Below are 15,329 nucleotides of genomic sequence, written 5' to 3'. Positions count from 1 at the left end.
GCAATATTAGATTCCTTACTGTCATTTTCATTTTTGTCTCCTTCTTTGTTTTTCCGAGACCAACAATCTTTCTTTAGATGACCAGGCTTTCCGCAGTACCAGCAATCTTGTAAAGTATTACTTGCAATATTAGCTTCCTTACTGTCATTTTCATTTTTGTCTCCTTCTTTGTACCAGCAATCTTCCTTAAAGTATTACTTGCAATATTAGCTTCCTTACTGAAATATTAGCTTCCTTACAATTGAAATTAAGCTTAAGCTGAATGATTCCAGTTGACTACACAAGGCAAGTCTGCAATCAACAAACTGCTCGTAGTATGGATATACGAATTTCACCATCAATCAAGCACATTTCTTCCACTCATCTAATAACATGAAATCAAATATGAGAAATATAGAGACCATGCAAATTGTCGAATTGACCCATAAATTTCACCATTTCTTCAATGAAGTTTTACAAGTCTTTTACAACAACATCTTGGCAACAATCTTTGCCTTCTCTCTCTACTCTACTCTAATTGCTATTCTATCCACTAGCTAATCACCTTCTAACTACTCTCTATCTGCTAACTTCTTTCCAACCCCTTTTACAAATGAAATGTCAGGGCTTATATAGTGCCCTCAATACAATTCGATGGCTTAGATCAATTCGAGATCAATGGCCAAGATTCAACAATGAAAACCCTAATTAGGGTTTGTTACAACCATTACACAACATTTAATGCTAGACCAATGATAAAATTATATCTTTAGGACACATGTCTTCTCTGGAAAATTCGACCAATAGATAGCTGGGGTAGGTACATCGAAGTTTGTGCCACCTCCCATGAGTTAGGTATATTGAATCTGGACATGCTGAGGTGGACCAATCTAATTGGAGAAGTGATGACTAGGACGCCACCTCATCTGACACTTGTAATTTGGTAGATATTCAACTTGATGTTGCTGAGAAGCTGGCTTTAATTAACTCTTCTAAAACTATCTGCTTCTTCAACGAACCCTTGCTCTAACTTCTCTTGTCTTTGATGTGCAGGATGATGATGTACGTCGCCTTGGAATGCTGGATTGGAAGAAGTCATTCTTGATGATACTTGACCGAAGAAGGCCGTCCTTGTCGATGCTAGGTTGGAGGAGGTCGCCCTTATCCTCGCTTGATCTTCTTTGATGAGAACCTGTCGACTTGTAGATCCTCCGGGCTCTGGAGTCGCCATCTTGATACCTACACAACATTTCAAAATTAGTTCTTAAGCATTATATCTTTAAGTGTAGAAATTAAGATTCAAGAGGAAGATTTAAGATTTTAATTTAGGAAACTTCATGATAAATCTTGAGTTATCATTGCCTAATTAACCATGCAATACTTAGACTTTTCTAAAAAATGTCTAAAAATCAAACATTGAACAAGGGTGTAAAGACGATTTCACCATACCTCCTCTTGAGTTTTAAAATCTAAGAAATGATGTAAAAAAAAAATAGATTTCGCTAGGCAAAGTGTAGATCAAAGCCTTCTCTTGAACAAATTGCGCCTCCTCTAGCTTGGAAAAGAATAAACTCCACTAGCCTCTTCAAAAATCTGGAAATTCGCCTTCAAATACCTTAAAAAAATCTGGAAATTATCCTCCAATCTAGCAAGAAATTCGCCTCTCCAATAGCCTTCAAGATGAATTTCGCCCTCCTTAGTCTCCACACTTAGTAGAAATTCGCTCCACTCCAGCTAGATTTCGCACCGTCACTTAGCTCTCCAAATTCACACTTGAAAGGATGATTGAATGATTTGAATTGTGAAAAAACACCTCCAATATATAGAGCGCTCACCCCTCACCCCTTTGCTCCCTCTAGGCCGACTTGGCAAAAAGAGGTTAAAAATAAATAAATTTAAAAAAAAAAAAGGGGGCCGACTTGGCAAAATAAGTGAAAATAAGGCCTTGTGCGCTCCACATTTAATTTTAAATGCCTCCAAAGTAAAATTTCAATTTTCTCAAGGCCTAAAATTAATTTATTAAATGCCAAAATGTTTTTAATTTAATTCTGATTTCCCAAATACCTAAAAATTAGCATTTTTGGCGATCTAATGCAATTTGGAAAATATTAATTTTTAAAACAAGGCTTAATGAGTTTTCATGAGGATTTCGCCTTGGGCCTTCACTGAGGGTCAGGAGCGATTTTTCATTTTTAAGCTTGATTTCTTCACTTTTCTCGCTGAAACCTCTTTGTTAGGGAAGACTTCACCTTGTTTTGTGTTATGAATAGGTTTTTATATCCAACAAGGGATAAAATAGTGTGTCCACAAGAAATTCGCCCTGGACCCTCAAAGAGGGTCAGGAGCGAATTTGCCTTCTCTAGGCAAAACTCCTTCATCCTTTGGTCTTCAAACGGGTTTGGGGTTTCATCATGCTCATTCCACCGCTCTTCTTGCCTTTAATACCTCATCTTGACCACAACAATGCTAAAAATGACCTTCATGGAGAATTTCGCCCTGGGCCTTTAGTAAGGGTCAAGGGCGAAATTATCCTTGTTGCCCAAAATTCAACAATTTTCAAACTTTCAAATGCATCCAGTAACGTCCAATCTTCACTCGGGGAAACCCTGCACAAAACAAGTTAGCCAAAATTATCGAGAAATAAACTTGAACCACATTTTCGCCCGGGACCCTCAGCAAGGGTCAGGAGCGATTTTTACAATCTAGGCTAAATTGATCAATCTTTTAGTTTCAAATCACTTCACAGGGCAAGGTAAGATCATTTTCAAGGCCAGGAACAAGGTTTCAAATTCAAGCGAGGTGGCAAATGAAGTTTAAGATGAATTTCGCTCTGGACCCTCAGCAAGGGTCAGGAGCAAAATTCCCAATCTTGGCCAAAATTCATCATTTTCTTCAAGGTTTTCAACCAATCCCAAAGTCCAAACAAAATGCTTTGCAAATCAAAATTTGGTCAAATAAGGCAAGGAATGAGTCCTAGATTGATTTTCGCCTTGAACCCTCTGGAAGGGTCAGGGGCGAGATTCGCTTTGGACCTCCTGAGAGGGTCAGGAGCGAAATTTGACTTTTTGAACTCTCTGTCAGGATAATTTTATGGAATATAACATTTAAATGTCACTTATACTTTATGTTATATTCCATATATACTTTCAGGATGTTTGAGAGTGGTTTCAGACCTCCAGGAGCTATATTGCAAAATCTAGTTTTTGGAGGTTTTTCAGTTTTCAGACTTAGCCAAATTTCAAGATCAGGGCATTGCAGACTTAGAAAAATTTCAAGATCGGGACTTTCAGACTTAGCCAAATTTCAAGATCAGGGCATTGCAGACTTAGAAAAATTTCAAGATCGGGACTTTCAGACTTAGCCAAATTTCAAGATCAGGACTTCACTCCAGCAGGACCTACCATCCAGGTGATCCCCTTGGCGACACTCAAAACGCAAAGGCTAACGGACAAAACCCTAAAAGACCTAGAAAACAAACCGTAAAAAGCAAAAAAAGCGGGGGTCCCCATTTGCAATGGGGCGATGTGTGAAATGGTCACAACACATCCAAGAAGAGTCTCGCCTCATCACAAGAGGGCAAACCAAAAGTTCCCATGTAGATGATCATCTCATGCTTGTAGCTCAACGCAAAAAGGGGGGAAATTGAAAGAAACCTTATCCAAAAAGAAATAGGGAATTCAAACCTTTTAGTTCCCAACACCCTTGGAAGAAACCAAGAGATACCTCGCGTGTCCGATGCTTTAGATGTGACAAATTTGGTCACTATGCTAAAGAATGTTAGAATAACCCTAACCAAAGTGAAGCCAACCTAAATGAAGTCTCAAATCAAAATAATGACTTCTTATTCATCTCCGCTCTGTCTAGCAGTGTTCCTTCAGATAGTAATACATGGTTGATTGACAGTGGTGCCTCCAGACACATCACAGGCTACTGTAATCACCTTTCAGACTTAGTAGAAAAGGATACCAGCCTTCACGTGGTAATTGGTGATGACGCTCATTATTCGGTAAGAGGTTCTGGGTCTACTTCTCTAAATTTAGACTCTGGTATTTCCTTGCACCTCAATGATATCTTGTTTGTTCCTGGAATTATAAGAAACCTAATTTCCATTTCTGCTCTAGAAGATAAAGGTTATCAAATTGCATTTTCTGAGGGAAAAGTTCTTGCTTGGCCTAAGAAAGCTAGTTTTAAATCTGCTCGTATAATTGGTCATAAATATGATAGTCTTTATAAGCTCTCTACTAACCCTATTCAAGCCCTTATTAATGAGGTTCCTGAATCCTGTGAGTTATGGCATAGAAGACTTGGACACTTGCATTATCAAGCTCTTCCATCCCTTGAAAGGCTTGTCAAAGGTATGCCTAAACTCAGTCAAATCCATGATAACACTTGTAAAGGTTGTGCTATAGGTAAAAATGTTAAAAGTCCATTTCATAAAAGTGAAAATAGAGCTAAAGACAAACTAGAACTTGTTCACTCTGATTTATGTGGTCCTATGTCTATAGCATCTCCTAGTGGATTTCTTTATTATGTAATCTTCATAGATGATTTCTCTAGGAAAACTTGGATCTACTTCTTGAAATCTAACGAATCTGATGAAGTCTTAAGTAAATTTAAGAGTTTAAAGCATTAACTGAAAACTCCTTTGGCAAAAGAATTAAATGTTTAAGATCTGACAATGGAGGTGAGTACACCTCCGGTAACTTTCATGACTTTTGTGTTGAGTCAGGAATTAAGAGAGTTTTGTGTTCCTTACAATCCTCAACAAAATGGTGTTGCTGAAAGGAAGAATAGGACTATTGTTGAGGCTGCAAAGGCTATTATTCACGATCAAGATTTGCAGACCTTCCTATGGGCTGAGGCTTCTAGAACAGCAGTGTATATCCAGAATAGATGTCCTCACCGTGTTCTAAAGAACATGACCCCTGAAGAAGTCTTCACAGGATCCAAACCAGACATCAATCACCTCAGAATTTTTGGAAGTCCCGTTTATATTCATGTGCCCAAGGAAAAGCGATCCAAGTTGGATCCCTCCGGAAAGAAAGGCATGCTAGTCGGCTACAGCGAGTCCTCCAAGGCATTTAGGATATACATCCCTGGTCAAAGGTACGTTGAGGTAAGTAGGGATGTTACATTTGAAGAAAATATTGTTTTTAAGAAATCAAAAGGTTCTTGTGTTATTGATGAAGCTAACGAAAATCAAGATATGAATGTTGATACTAACTCTGAGATTCAGAGGGAGCTGGTGGAACCTTCACCTCAAGATGAACATCATGATCCACCAGAGCCCATGAATCCCACTGATATTCCTAGTGACATTGTCGTTACCAAAAAGAGGCCTCTTTGGGTAAGAAACACCATTCAAGAAGCCGAAAGATTTGCTGCCCCCAGTGGCACCTTCTATGAAACTAAGAGACCACAAGTATTCTCCAACTATGTTACATTGATGTGCAATCTCATTGAAACTGAACCTTGCAATGTTGAAGAAGCCTTGAATCATCATGCTTGGAAGATTGCTATGGATGAAGAATATCAGTCAATCATCAAGAATGATGTTTGGGATATTGTGCCCAGACCCAAAGGTAAATCTGTTGTTTCCTCTAAATGGTTATTTAAAATCAAACATAATGCTGATGGTAGTATTGAAAAATATAAAGCTAGATTTGTTGCTCGTGGTTTTTCTCAAAAGGAAGGCATAGACTATGAAGAAACTTTTGCTCCTGTTGCTAGATATACTTCTATTAGAACAATAATAGCTATTGCTGCTAATAGAGGCTGGAAACTACATCAAATGGATGTTAAGACTACCTTCCTTAATGGTGTCATTGAGGAAGAGGTCTATATTGAACAACCTGAGGGTTATGAGATTCGGGATAGATTAACTCATGTGTGCAGGTTGAAGAAAGCTCTGTATGGCCTTAAACAAGCTCCTCGTGCTTGGTATGAAAGAATTGATAAATACTTGTTAAGTCTAGGTTTTCATAAAAATGATGTTGACTCTAACATATACTTTAAGTTAGTCAATGATGAAATGCTAATTCTAGTTCTATATGTGGATGACTTATTCCTTACTGGTAAAAATGAACTTATTGTTAGATGCAAGGAAGATCTAGCTTCAGAATTTGAAATGAAAGACTTGGGTCTAATGCATTATTTTCTAGGTCTAGAAGTATGGCAAAGATCTAACGAAATTTTTCTAAGTCAAGGAAAGTATACTATTGACATTTTGAAAAGATTTAGAATGATGGATTGTAAACCTATGTCTACTCCTATGGAATCTAACTTAAAGAAGTTAAGTGTTTCTGCAGCTAACTCTAATTTTACAGATCCATCAAAATACCGGCAGTTGATTGGATCACTGATGTATCTAGTTAACACTAGACCAAACATATGTTTTGCTATGAATGCTCTCAGCCAGTTTATGAGCATGCCCAAACATGTTCATCTTGTCGCAGCCAAGCACATCCTAAGGTACCTGCGAGGCACAATTGGTTTTGGGCTGAAGTATCCACTTAACACTTCAATAACCTTGAAAGGTTATTCAGATGCAGACTGGGCTGGAAGTGTCAAAGACAGGAAAAGAACCTCTGGTATTTGCTTTAGCTTGGGATCTGCAGTGATCTCTTGGGCTAGCAGAAAACAATGCTCAGTGGCATTGAGTACTACTGAAGCCGAGTATATTGCAGCAAGTGTAGCTTCTAGAGAAGCTGTGTGGCTTCGTAAGCTTCTTGCTAGGCTGTTTGGTCAGCCTTGGGATCCTACAGTTATTCACTGTGATAATCAGAGTTGTATCAAAATGTTTGTCAATCCAATGTTTTATGACAGGTCAAAACACGTGGAAACCCATTATCATTTCATTCGGGATATGGTGCAAAGAGGTGCTATTCAGCTGAAGTATGTCAACACTGATGAGCAGGTTGCAGATATCCTCACCAAGCCTCTATCCAAAGTGAAGTTTGTGTACTTCAGGAACAGACTTGGTGTTGTGGAAAATGAATCCCTAATTGAGAGGGAGTCTCAATCTCAGTAATTCATTATGTTGTATCTAACCACCCTCTGCGGGCAATGTAAGGTGGTATTGTAGTCCTCTAAAAGGGAAGTGTAAATATTAACCATCCTCTGCGGGCAATGTAAGATGGTATTGTAATCTCCTCATGGAAAAGTATAAACCATCCTTTGCGGGCAATGTAAGATGGCATTGTAATCTTCTCAGGGAGAAGTGTAATTGTTAACCATCCTCTGCAGGCAATGTAAGATGGTGTTGTAATCTTTTCAGGGAGAAGTGTACTTGTTAACCATCCTCTGCGGGCAATGTAAGATGGTATTGTAATCTTCTCAGGGAGAAGAGTAATTATTGACCATCCTCTGCGGGCAATGTAAGATGGTAGAAAAGATCCTCTCCACCCTCTGCGGGCAATGTAAGGTGGATCCAGTCTATGTTTGTGTGCAAGCTGGAAGATTATATTATGCAATTTCATTCTTTGCTTGTGTGCAAGATGGAAGATTATAGTTATGGTTCTCCTCCCTAATTAAGAGGGAGTGTTGATATTAATTAGGGAATGGCGGATTCCAATTGCCTTAGGCAAAATTAGAATCCGCCCTAAAGGGCTGGGCCCTTTTCCCAAAAGTATAGGGCAGAGCCCTATCCCACAACAACCTTAAACTGCACCTCACAAAGCCTAAAATACTCATCGTGTTGCTAATAGGGCCGACCCTACTTACAAGGGATTTAAGTAAAACAAATACAATTAATCAATTAAAGGAAGCCGACCTACACAAAAGGGTTCTCGCCACATATAAGTAAAGGAAATATCTTATCATTATCACATCAATTCAATCTGCTTCTTCATGTGAAACCTACATGCCTAATGCGAACTCCAAGGAATCACAAGAGATCTGCACTTAAAGCAATCTGCATATTGAAGGTGGTGTGAAATACATGATAGCTACAGCAACATACATATATAGGAGGTGCGAAATCATGACAGCAACAGCAATATACATCTGTCATTAGAAGGAGGTGCGAAATCCATCACAAGGAATCAGTGAACTTCTTAAAGGTCTGCAATTTAGGTTAAGACAACATCAGCATCCATCTCTCACATAATAGCAAGTAAATGTTGAAGGCAGCCACTGTGATCTACCATACCTCCAGTGACAGCAAAATCTGAACCTACAAAGCACATGAGATAAGTGTTGTATTGTTTGCATAACTATAATCCATAATCAGATCTAAGGATCTTTTCTGGCTGGGTTTTTCCTCCTAGGAGGTTTTCCCAGGGTAATTGTGTCTTGTCCCTATTTCTTTATTTTCTTTGCTGTGTTAAATCTGAAACTATAAATCTCTAAATCTAATGAATCTAATTAGCAAATAAATTCTGATTTTCTGAGTCTTAGTTAATCTGAAAGTGTTAAAATTAACGAAGGGTACAATGGATTTTAGTTTATGGTATCCTGGAGGTAAAGATTTTACACTCACAGCTTTCACTAATGCAGATTGAGGAGGTTTGGTTGATGATAGAAAAAGCACACGTGGTGGTGCTTTCTTTCTTGAAAGCTATTTGGTTTCTTGGTTAAGTAAAAAACAGACTTCCATTTCTTTATCCACAGCAGAAGCTGAATATATTGCAGTCATACCATGTTGCACTCAGGCAATTTGGATGAAGCAAACGTTAAAAGATATAAAAGTTTGAGTATGATCACCCAATTCCCATTTTTTGTGAAAATATGAGTGCCATCAATATTTCAAAAAATCCAGTTTTTTTGTAATAATACAACTTGTGATTTTCTATTTTTTGCATAAAAAAAATTCAAGTTTTTTGTAGCACAATTTTCTTATCAAATCCGAAAGAGAAAGAGAAACAATAACAAGACTTAAGATGGGTATGTGCATTGAAGTTTTATCAATTGATTGAAAATATAGTCATCTCCAAGGATCCTACTACCAAGTTTTTAAAATAATGCCATTCGCCTCCCAAACTCTATCCGCCATTTCCAAGTGATGACAATATAAAATTCAATTTTTGATATCATGAAGATGTTTATGGGATATCAATATGATTAACCTTTGCCTTTGTGGCATCTTTTTTGTTAACTAAAAATATTTTTTATTTTTATTTTTTTTAAATCATTTTAGCATTTTGTATTCTTTAAAGTTGCACACCCATCATATATCTTTTTTAATACTAAAATTACATATAACTTTTTTTCTATCTCCAAGTACCCACCTACAAAAAAAAATTATAGTAAATCAGTACCCATCCCAGTTTCTTATACCAGTACGAGTATACATGTGTGTGTGTGTGTGTGTGTGGAGAGAGAGAGAGCGAGAGAGAGAGAGAGAGAGAGAGAGAGAGAGAGAGAGAGAGAGAGAGAGAGAGAGATCACCTGGAATTTGTTGTATGACATTCACCAATGGATTTCCTCCTGCTCCTACGCAAGAAAAAGTTTGCAATGTCTGGTTCGCTTTTTGATACACTGTATGCATAGAAAAGCTAACTCAGAAATATTTTGTGTTAAATAAAGATGCAAGTGTACATTTTAACTAACAATTTCAAGTTTTTATGGACTTTTCCTGATTTAAAAAAATATAGGGTTAACTCAATTACAAGTACACACATGCATCATCTTCAGTAAATTGGCAGTTCATGTGGATAATAAGCTGTTGCCATCTTAAATTGTTTTGCATGCATGTAGTTAGCCTTTGCTTAATTTCTGAAGATGTTGGATCTGATAAAGTATAGAAATTTTAAATAAATAAACTTAAAACTGTTCTCTTTGCTTTGGGATTTAAATGTCATCGTATCAAATAGTTAGCAAAGAAGAATCCACTATGAAACAAAATAAAATATGCGCCATAGTCAAAGATTAAGAGATTCCACTTAGTGAATGCAACACTTAGATTACATAAGTACCAACACGTGTAAGTTAATATTTTACATTCACAAGTATTCTTGCTTTCAATTTAATATAAGGGAGTTGTCAATCAAAGAAGTAAAGTCAAAACTAGCTTACAAAACTTGTAAAAGAGGTTGACCAAGTGCTTATACTATTCCAAATTTGAGTCACACTTAAACAAATGTTAGCAGTCACAAACAAAGAACTTAAAATTTGTGAAATTCAAATTACCAAAAAGGCAGGCAGAATGCCAGCATAGATCAGGTACACTGATGGAAAAGGAATGCCAGATTTTAAATAATTTTGGTAATATTTCTGGGATGAATAAAGTCAAAAATCCATGCCAGTCTCTGAGATGCATACTAATAACTTGCAGAGTTTGAATGCTCGTACAGAGGATGAACAGAGGAACCTGTGCATGTCTTGTAAGCTCCTTCAAACTTTTGTTTTCATTCCCTAAGTCACTATACTATATGCTCCAAAAGGCCTGGCTGTTTAATGGTACACTAAATCCAGTTTTCTGAGCTTCTAGAAGATCCATAGACTGCTAGTATTTGCTACTTTGTTTATGCCTATGTTTTTTTCTTTCTCTTAGGAGACCTAATTTTTCATCTCTAGTATATGTTCTGCATTGTGGCCTATTGTTTTAGAGGAGAATTCAGATCCAGGTACAACACAGATCAAACACCAAACTAAACCTAAGCCAAAGCTTAAGCTTTTTATCATACAAGAAGAATCTCCAGCATTGGGGAGGCAACAGCATGGTTGTCTGCAACATACAGTGTGCAGGTGGTGGTGCTAGACTCTAGGCCAGCCCAAGACTATCTCACCCCCATATCCAGAGCCAAACAATAGATGGCATACGAGTGCCAAACCAAATAACATAGCATACAGGAGTACTAAAAGAAAACTCAAACAATTAAAACAATATAATTAAAACTAAATCAAGGAAGCTGTTAACTCAAAATGATGGGGGTAAACCCAAACAGGTAAAACCTGGGCGAGTCAAAATATATAATAAAAATGAAATACAAATACATGTTTGAAGCAAATGCTTCTTGTCAGAAAAACTAAGATGGAGAACAATGCCTCTACTCTGCATCATACTCGAGAAGAACAAGAACCAACGTCCATGTTGAACACTGCAATAAGTCCAATACACACCATGATATGTTCTCAAGATAGTAGCTCAATCACTTTCAAATCAGAAAACAAGGCACTCATTACAATGCCTCTCCTACCTTCTGGGACTGACAGTCCTCTAAATATTGAGAGAAAATAGACAATGCAATGCATATTTGCCTCTATAGTCTAGGATATGAATAGAAGAAGATAGTTTTCAGTCCATGCCAAGTGTGAGAAATCTATGATGCATTTGTTTCCACAAAGAGAAGTCTCGTATCACAGATTTATCATATCTGCACTAGTGATTATAACAACCAAAGGCACTAGACACCCTCTCCCAAAACCTGAAACAAGTTGATTGAAGGAAGAAATCAATCTGGCGATCCTAAACTACTTTGTAGAATCCATTGTTTGAAAGTAATGTTCTTGCAGGTAAAGCACCAAGCTCCCCTAATTTGGAAAATGTAAAAGGTAATAAGGGACCCCTATCAGTCTTGCTGTAAATAGCATCATCTCTCTTGGATCTTATAATAGATATGATACCTTAAAGTAAAGTCCTCCCCACACTTGAGCATGTGGTGCAACAGTTGGTTGATAAGCAAGTGATCCCATTTTCAAGTCCTGTGGTGGACATTAGTTGTGTTGATTAGGTTGGTCCTTAGTAGATGTTGTGTTCTGTTGTATAGGATGTGGACCCCATTAAAAAACTCTCACAGATTAATCAAAAAATTATATAGATAAATAAATGCACAAACAGAAATCCATCATAGGGATGAAAGCTATAATTTGTAATGTCCCCTTCTTTGACCTAAGCATTTGGGGAAGCATCAATAGCCTATTTTATTCCTGTAGGCTAATTCAGAGAATTAAAAAGAGAATATTTTAATTAATTAAATTAAGTTGTTATAAGGTAAGGTTGCAGGCAACTTGTTAATTAATTTTTATAAAGTGCTTTTTTTTTATGAGTCAAAGCCAAAGCTGTATTTTTTTAGCTTTTCCCTGGAGCTAAGAACCAGTCGAGTAGACTCAAACCCAAGACCTCCCATGTAAGAAGCTCGCAGCTAACCGCTGCATTGTGGGGTCATCCCCAAATTTTTATAAAGTGTTTTGAGTCAAAAGCAAAAATAAAATAAAGTCACTTTATGTGGGTCAAAAGGTTATTATTTTAATAAAGGTGAATTTAAAATATAACTTCTTAAAAGCTATTTTGGAAGTTATAAAAGAGGAATGAAGGAGCTCATTTTCACAAGTTGGACATTTTATCTCTCATTAAAAAGTTTGGACTGCAAGTTGGACTGCATTTGGCTTTGGAGATGAAAGATTTCTTCAGATCTATGTTGCATTCACACAGGATTCACAATTGTGCTTAAACGGAGAAATAAGGGATTTTGTTTGCAGTTGCCAGCTTCAACTTTTCCAAGTACAAAGTTATTGAAATTTGCAGGCAAATAATAAATTTGTTGTTGTTGTGTGTGCAAAGGTGAGAAACTAGAAGATACCAATGTTGTGTGTGCAGAGATTGAATAGATTAAAATAAATTATAATTGAACCAACTAGGTTTACCCAGCTGTAAGATTTCCAGCCCCTATAAAATGTTGTACCACACCATAGTTTCCAGAAAAAGGCAGCGATAATATTTGAAGGCTTATGAGTCTTATCATTCCTCAACGCCACTTAGATGAATGCAACTTATTGGAGATTCAAAAACATGGCACAGCAGGTAAAAAAGGAATCGCTACCCCATATGAAGTTGTCATACTTCATTACTATTGTATGTTCCTTTGAGAATGTCGTACATGTTGGTGGAGGCATAAGGAGTATTTGGGAACCAAATTTGATTGCTGTTTGGACTGTGGAAATTTGTAATGAGGTCAGCAGTTTTAATATTATATTATTTTTGTGATTTCAAAGTCTTGTGTAATTTTTCTGTAATCTTCAGTTTGCTGTAGCAACTAATAAACTGATCATTTAATATTTGTTGTGAACATTTGATTTGGAATTTAATTGAGAAAAGAAACGTTGTCAATACTGGTATTGGAGAAATCGATTTTATCATGATTATTTATAAAATTATGACAAGGCACCATTACATGCAAACTGTTTAAAAAAATGTTTGTGCCAAAAAACTTGTTAAAATTGCAATGTTTTGGTATTAAAAAAATGGCAGTTCATTACACAATTCCTACAAAGTAGATGCCTGAATGACTTGAATTTATTGCCAATATCAATATCTGTCATCACTGACAGCTATATTCAATCTTATCCTGTCCTAGTGACTTGAATATATACTTGCTAGCCTGAGTGTAAAGATTTGTGTTGCTTAACACTTCTACTAAATCCATTTATAACTTGTTCCCCTAGCCAATTATAGTAATCAGTAAATTCAGTTCCCTAGAAAATGGGTTGGATGAAGCCATGTAATCAAAAAGTATATATCATGTTGCAATTGTTTTGCTTAAATAAATTACCTATAGGATCAGCTTTACCTATCTGTCTTTGTAAGGTCTATAAAAATTGAATCTGTAATGGTTGTGGTCTTAAATGTAAGTTTGCCAGTTTGGTTTGAAGGAGATTGCCGTTTGCCTAGGACACTATAAATTATGCTAGTCATTTTTCATGTTTCATTTTTAATTACTTGTTTCACTTTAGGATTTAAGGCTAACACGGCCATTTTGTATCAAAAAATTACAAAACAGATCTGGTTTACTTAAGTGGAGAGGAAATAGTTTTATTGGTTATTGCATAGGTATGTATAAACATGTAAGGTATACAGAAAATGATATGAGAAGGTTTTAAAGAGAAATTATAAAGAATAATAGAGACAAGTATAGAAAACACTTTCCATAGACACATTAGGACACATGGATCTATTAAGAATGATAGCAAATATCAGTTTGCTAACTCCTCCCAAAAGATGCTGGAGTGAAGACCCTTCCGAACACCATGATTCAAATGAATGGCTTGTTTATGGTAGGTTGAAAAACATTCTTGTCCTGCTGCTTGGTGTTGGTTCCCATAACAGAATTCCCCTCGCTCATGATTATTAGATGGGGAACTCCCCTTCATGAAGCTAACAACCCTCAAGAATCAGAATATACAATTGCTCAAATGGACCGTAAACAAGATAGATTTGTTAATATTGTGGAGCTAAGTTGTCAGTTTTGGTATGGCGTACGTGTTGATGGTGCTTTTATGCACAATGCAACACGGAATAAAATACTAAGTATTCTATCCTCTCTTGAACAAAATCCTCCCAAGTGCTAAATTGTGAGATCAAATGGGATGACTCCAAGGTTCCGAATGTCAGGTCTTGACGTGCTCTTGGATAGACTAAATGTGTATGATGTGATATAGCTAGAATCACAAGGGGGACTTACGTTGAATCTTGAATGCTCGAATGTCATTGGGATGTGGGATTTTACTTAACTTGAAAAAAGAGCAAAAGAGATAAGGTTGAGAGAGCTAATCTAATCCTAGGAATGCAAGAGCGATGGACAATCTTTGGTGGAACTCAACTAAGCTTTGCTTTAACATGCAGCGAACATCTCCACAAGGCTAGTGCGATCTTCTAAGGATAGCTAATGATTTTCAAATCACCACTACAAGCATAGAGACCCTCAAGGTGAAGCATATCGATGGAGTGATAATTGAAGTTAAGCTTGGCTAAGATGAATCTAGTTGACTACGCAAGGCACTTTACAATCAGCAAGGCGTTGGTAGTATGGATGTACGAATTTCACCATTGAGCATGCACAAAGTCCATTTAAACAACATATAAATTAAATGAGAAGTAGAGACCATGCAAATTGTTATATCAACACAGAGTTCACCATATCTTTAATGAAGTTTGCATGCTTCTTACAACAAAGTCTTGGCAACAATATTTGCCTTCTCCTACTACTCCTCTCTAACTATTTGCTAATTATTATTTGCTACTTTCTACTATCTATTAACCTTTACAAATGAAGAAGTGGAGCCTTACATAGTGTTGTCATTACAATGAAGGTCTAGGATCAAATCCTCATCAATGGCCAAGATTGAAAGATAGAAACCCTAATTAGGGTTTTCTACACCCATTACAAAGCATTTAATGCTTGATCAATGATAAAATTACCTTGAGTGGGACACATGTCCTTTGAATTATTTGACCAATAGAAGGTGAGGGTAGGTGCACCGAAGTTTGTACCTTCATGTGGTAGTTATTCTTTGTTGGATAAGTCAGGTGCATTGAACCTGGACGCCATATCTTGGAATGATGTGATTCGATAAGTGATGACTAGATGCCACCTCAACTTGCTTGATCTTTGTAACTCATCACAAAGGTAGGT

General features: G+C 36.8%; 1 protein-coding gene across 7 annotated transcripts in view; it reads right to left on the bottom strand.

Moving 5' to 3' along the window:
- Window positions 1–15,329, bottom strand: part of LOC131068894 (serine/threonine-protein kinase CTR1) — a 212,221-nt gene that overhangs the window by 146,709 nt on the left and 50,183 nt on the right. For all 7 annotated transcript variants that reach the window (XM_058004173.2, XM_058004176.2, XM_059218606.1 and 4 more), the window contains one exon: window positions 9,367–9,456. In XM_058004173.2, coding sequence (XP_057860156.1) covers window positions 9,367–9,456 — 90 coding nt within the window. The remainder of the gene's footprint in view (window positions 1–9,366; window positions 9,457–15,329) is intronic.

This window comes from Cryptomeria japonica, chromosome 3 (genome assembly GCF_030272615.1).
Source record: "Cryptomeria japonica chromosome 3, Sugi_1.0, whole genome shotgun sequence".
Lineage (NCBI taxonomy): Eukaryota > Viridiplantae > Streptophyta > Pinopsida > Cupressales > Cupressaceae > Cryptomeria > Cryptomeria japonica.
Note: the sequence above shows the minus strand (reverse complement) of the source record. Positions and strands in the feature narration are given on the sequence as shown.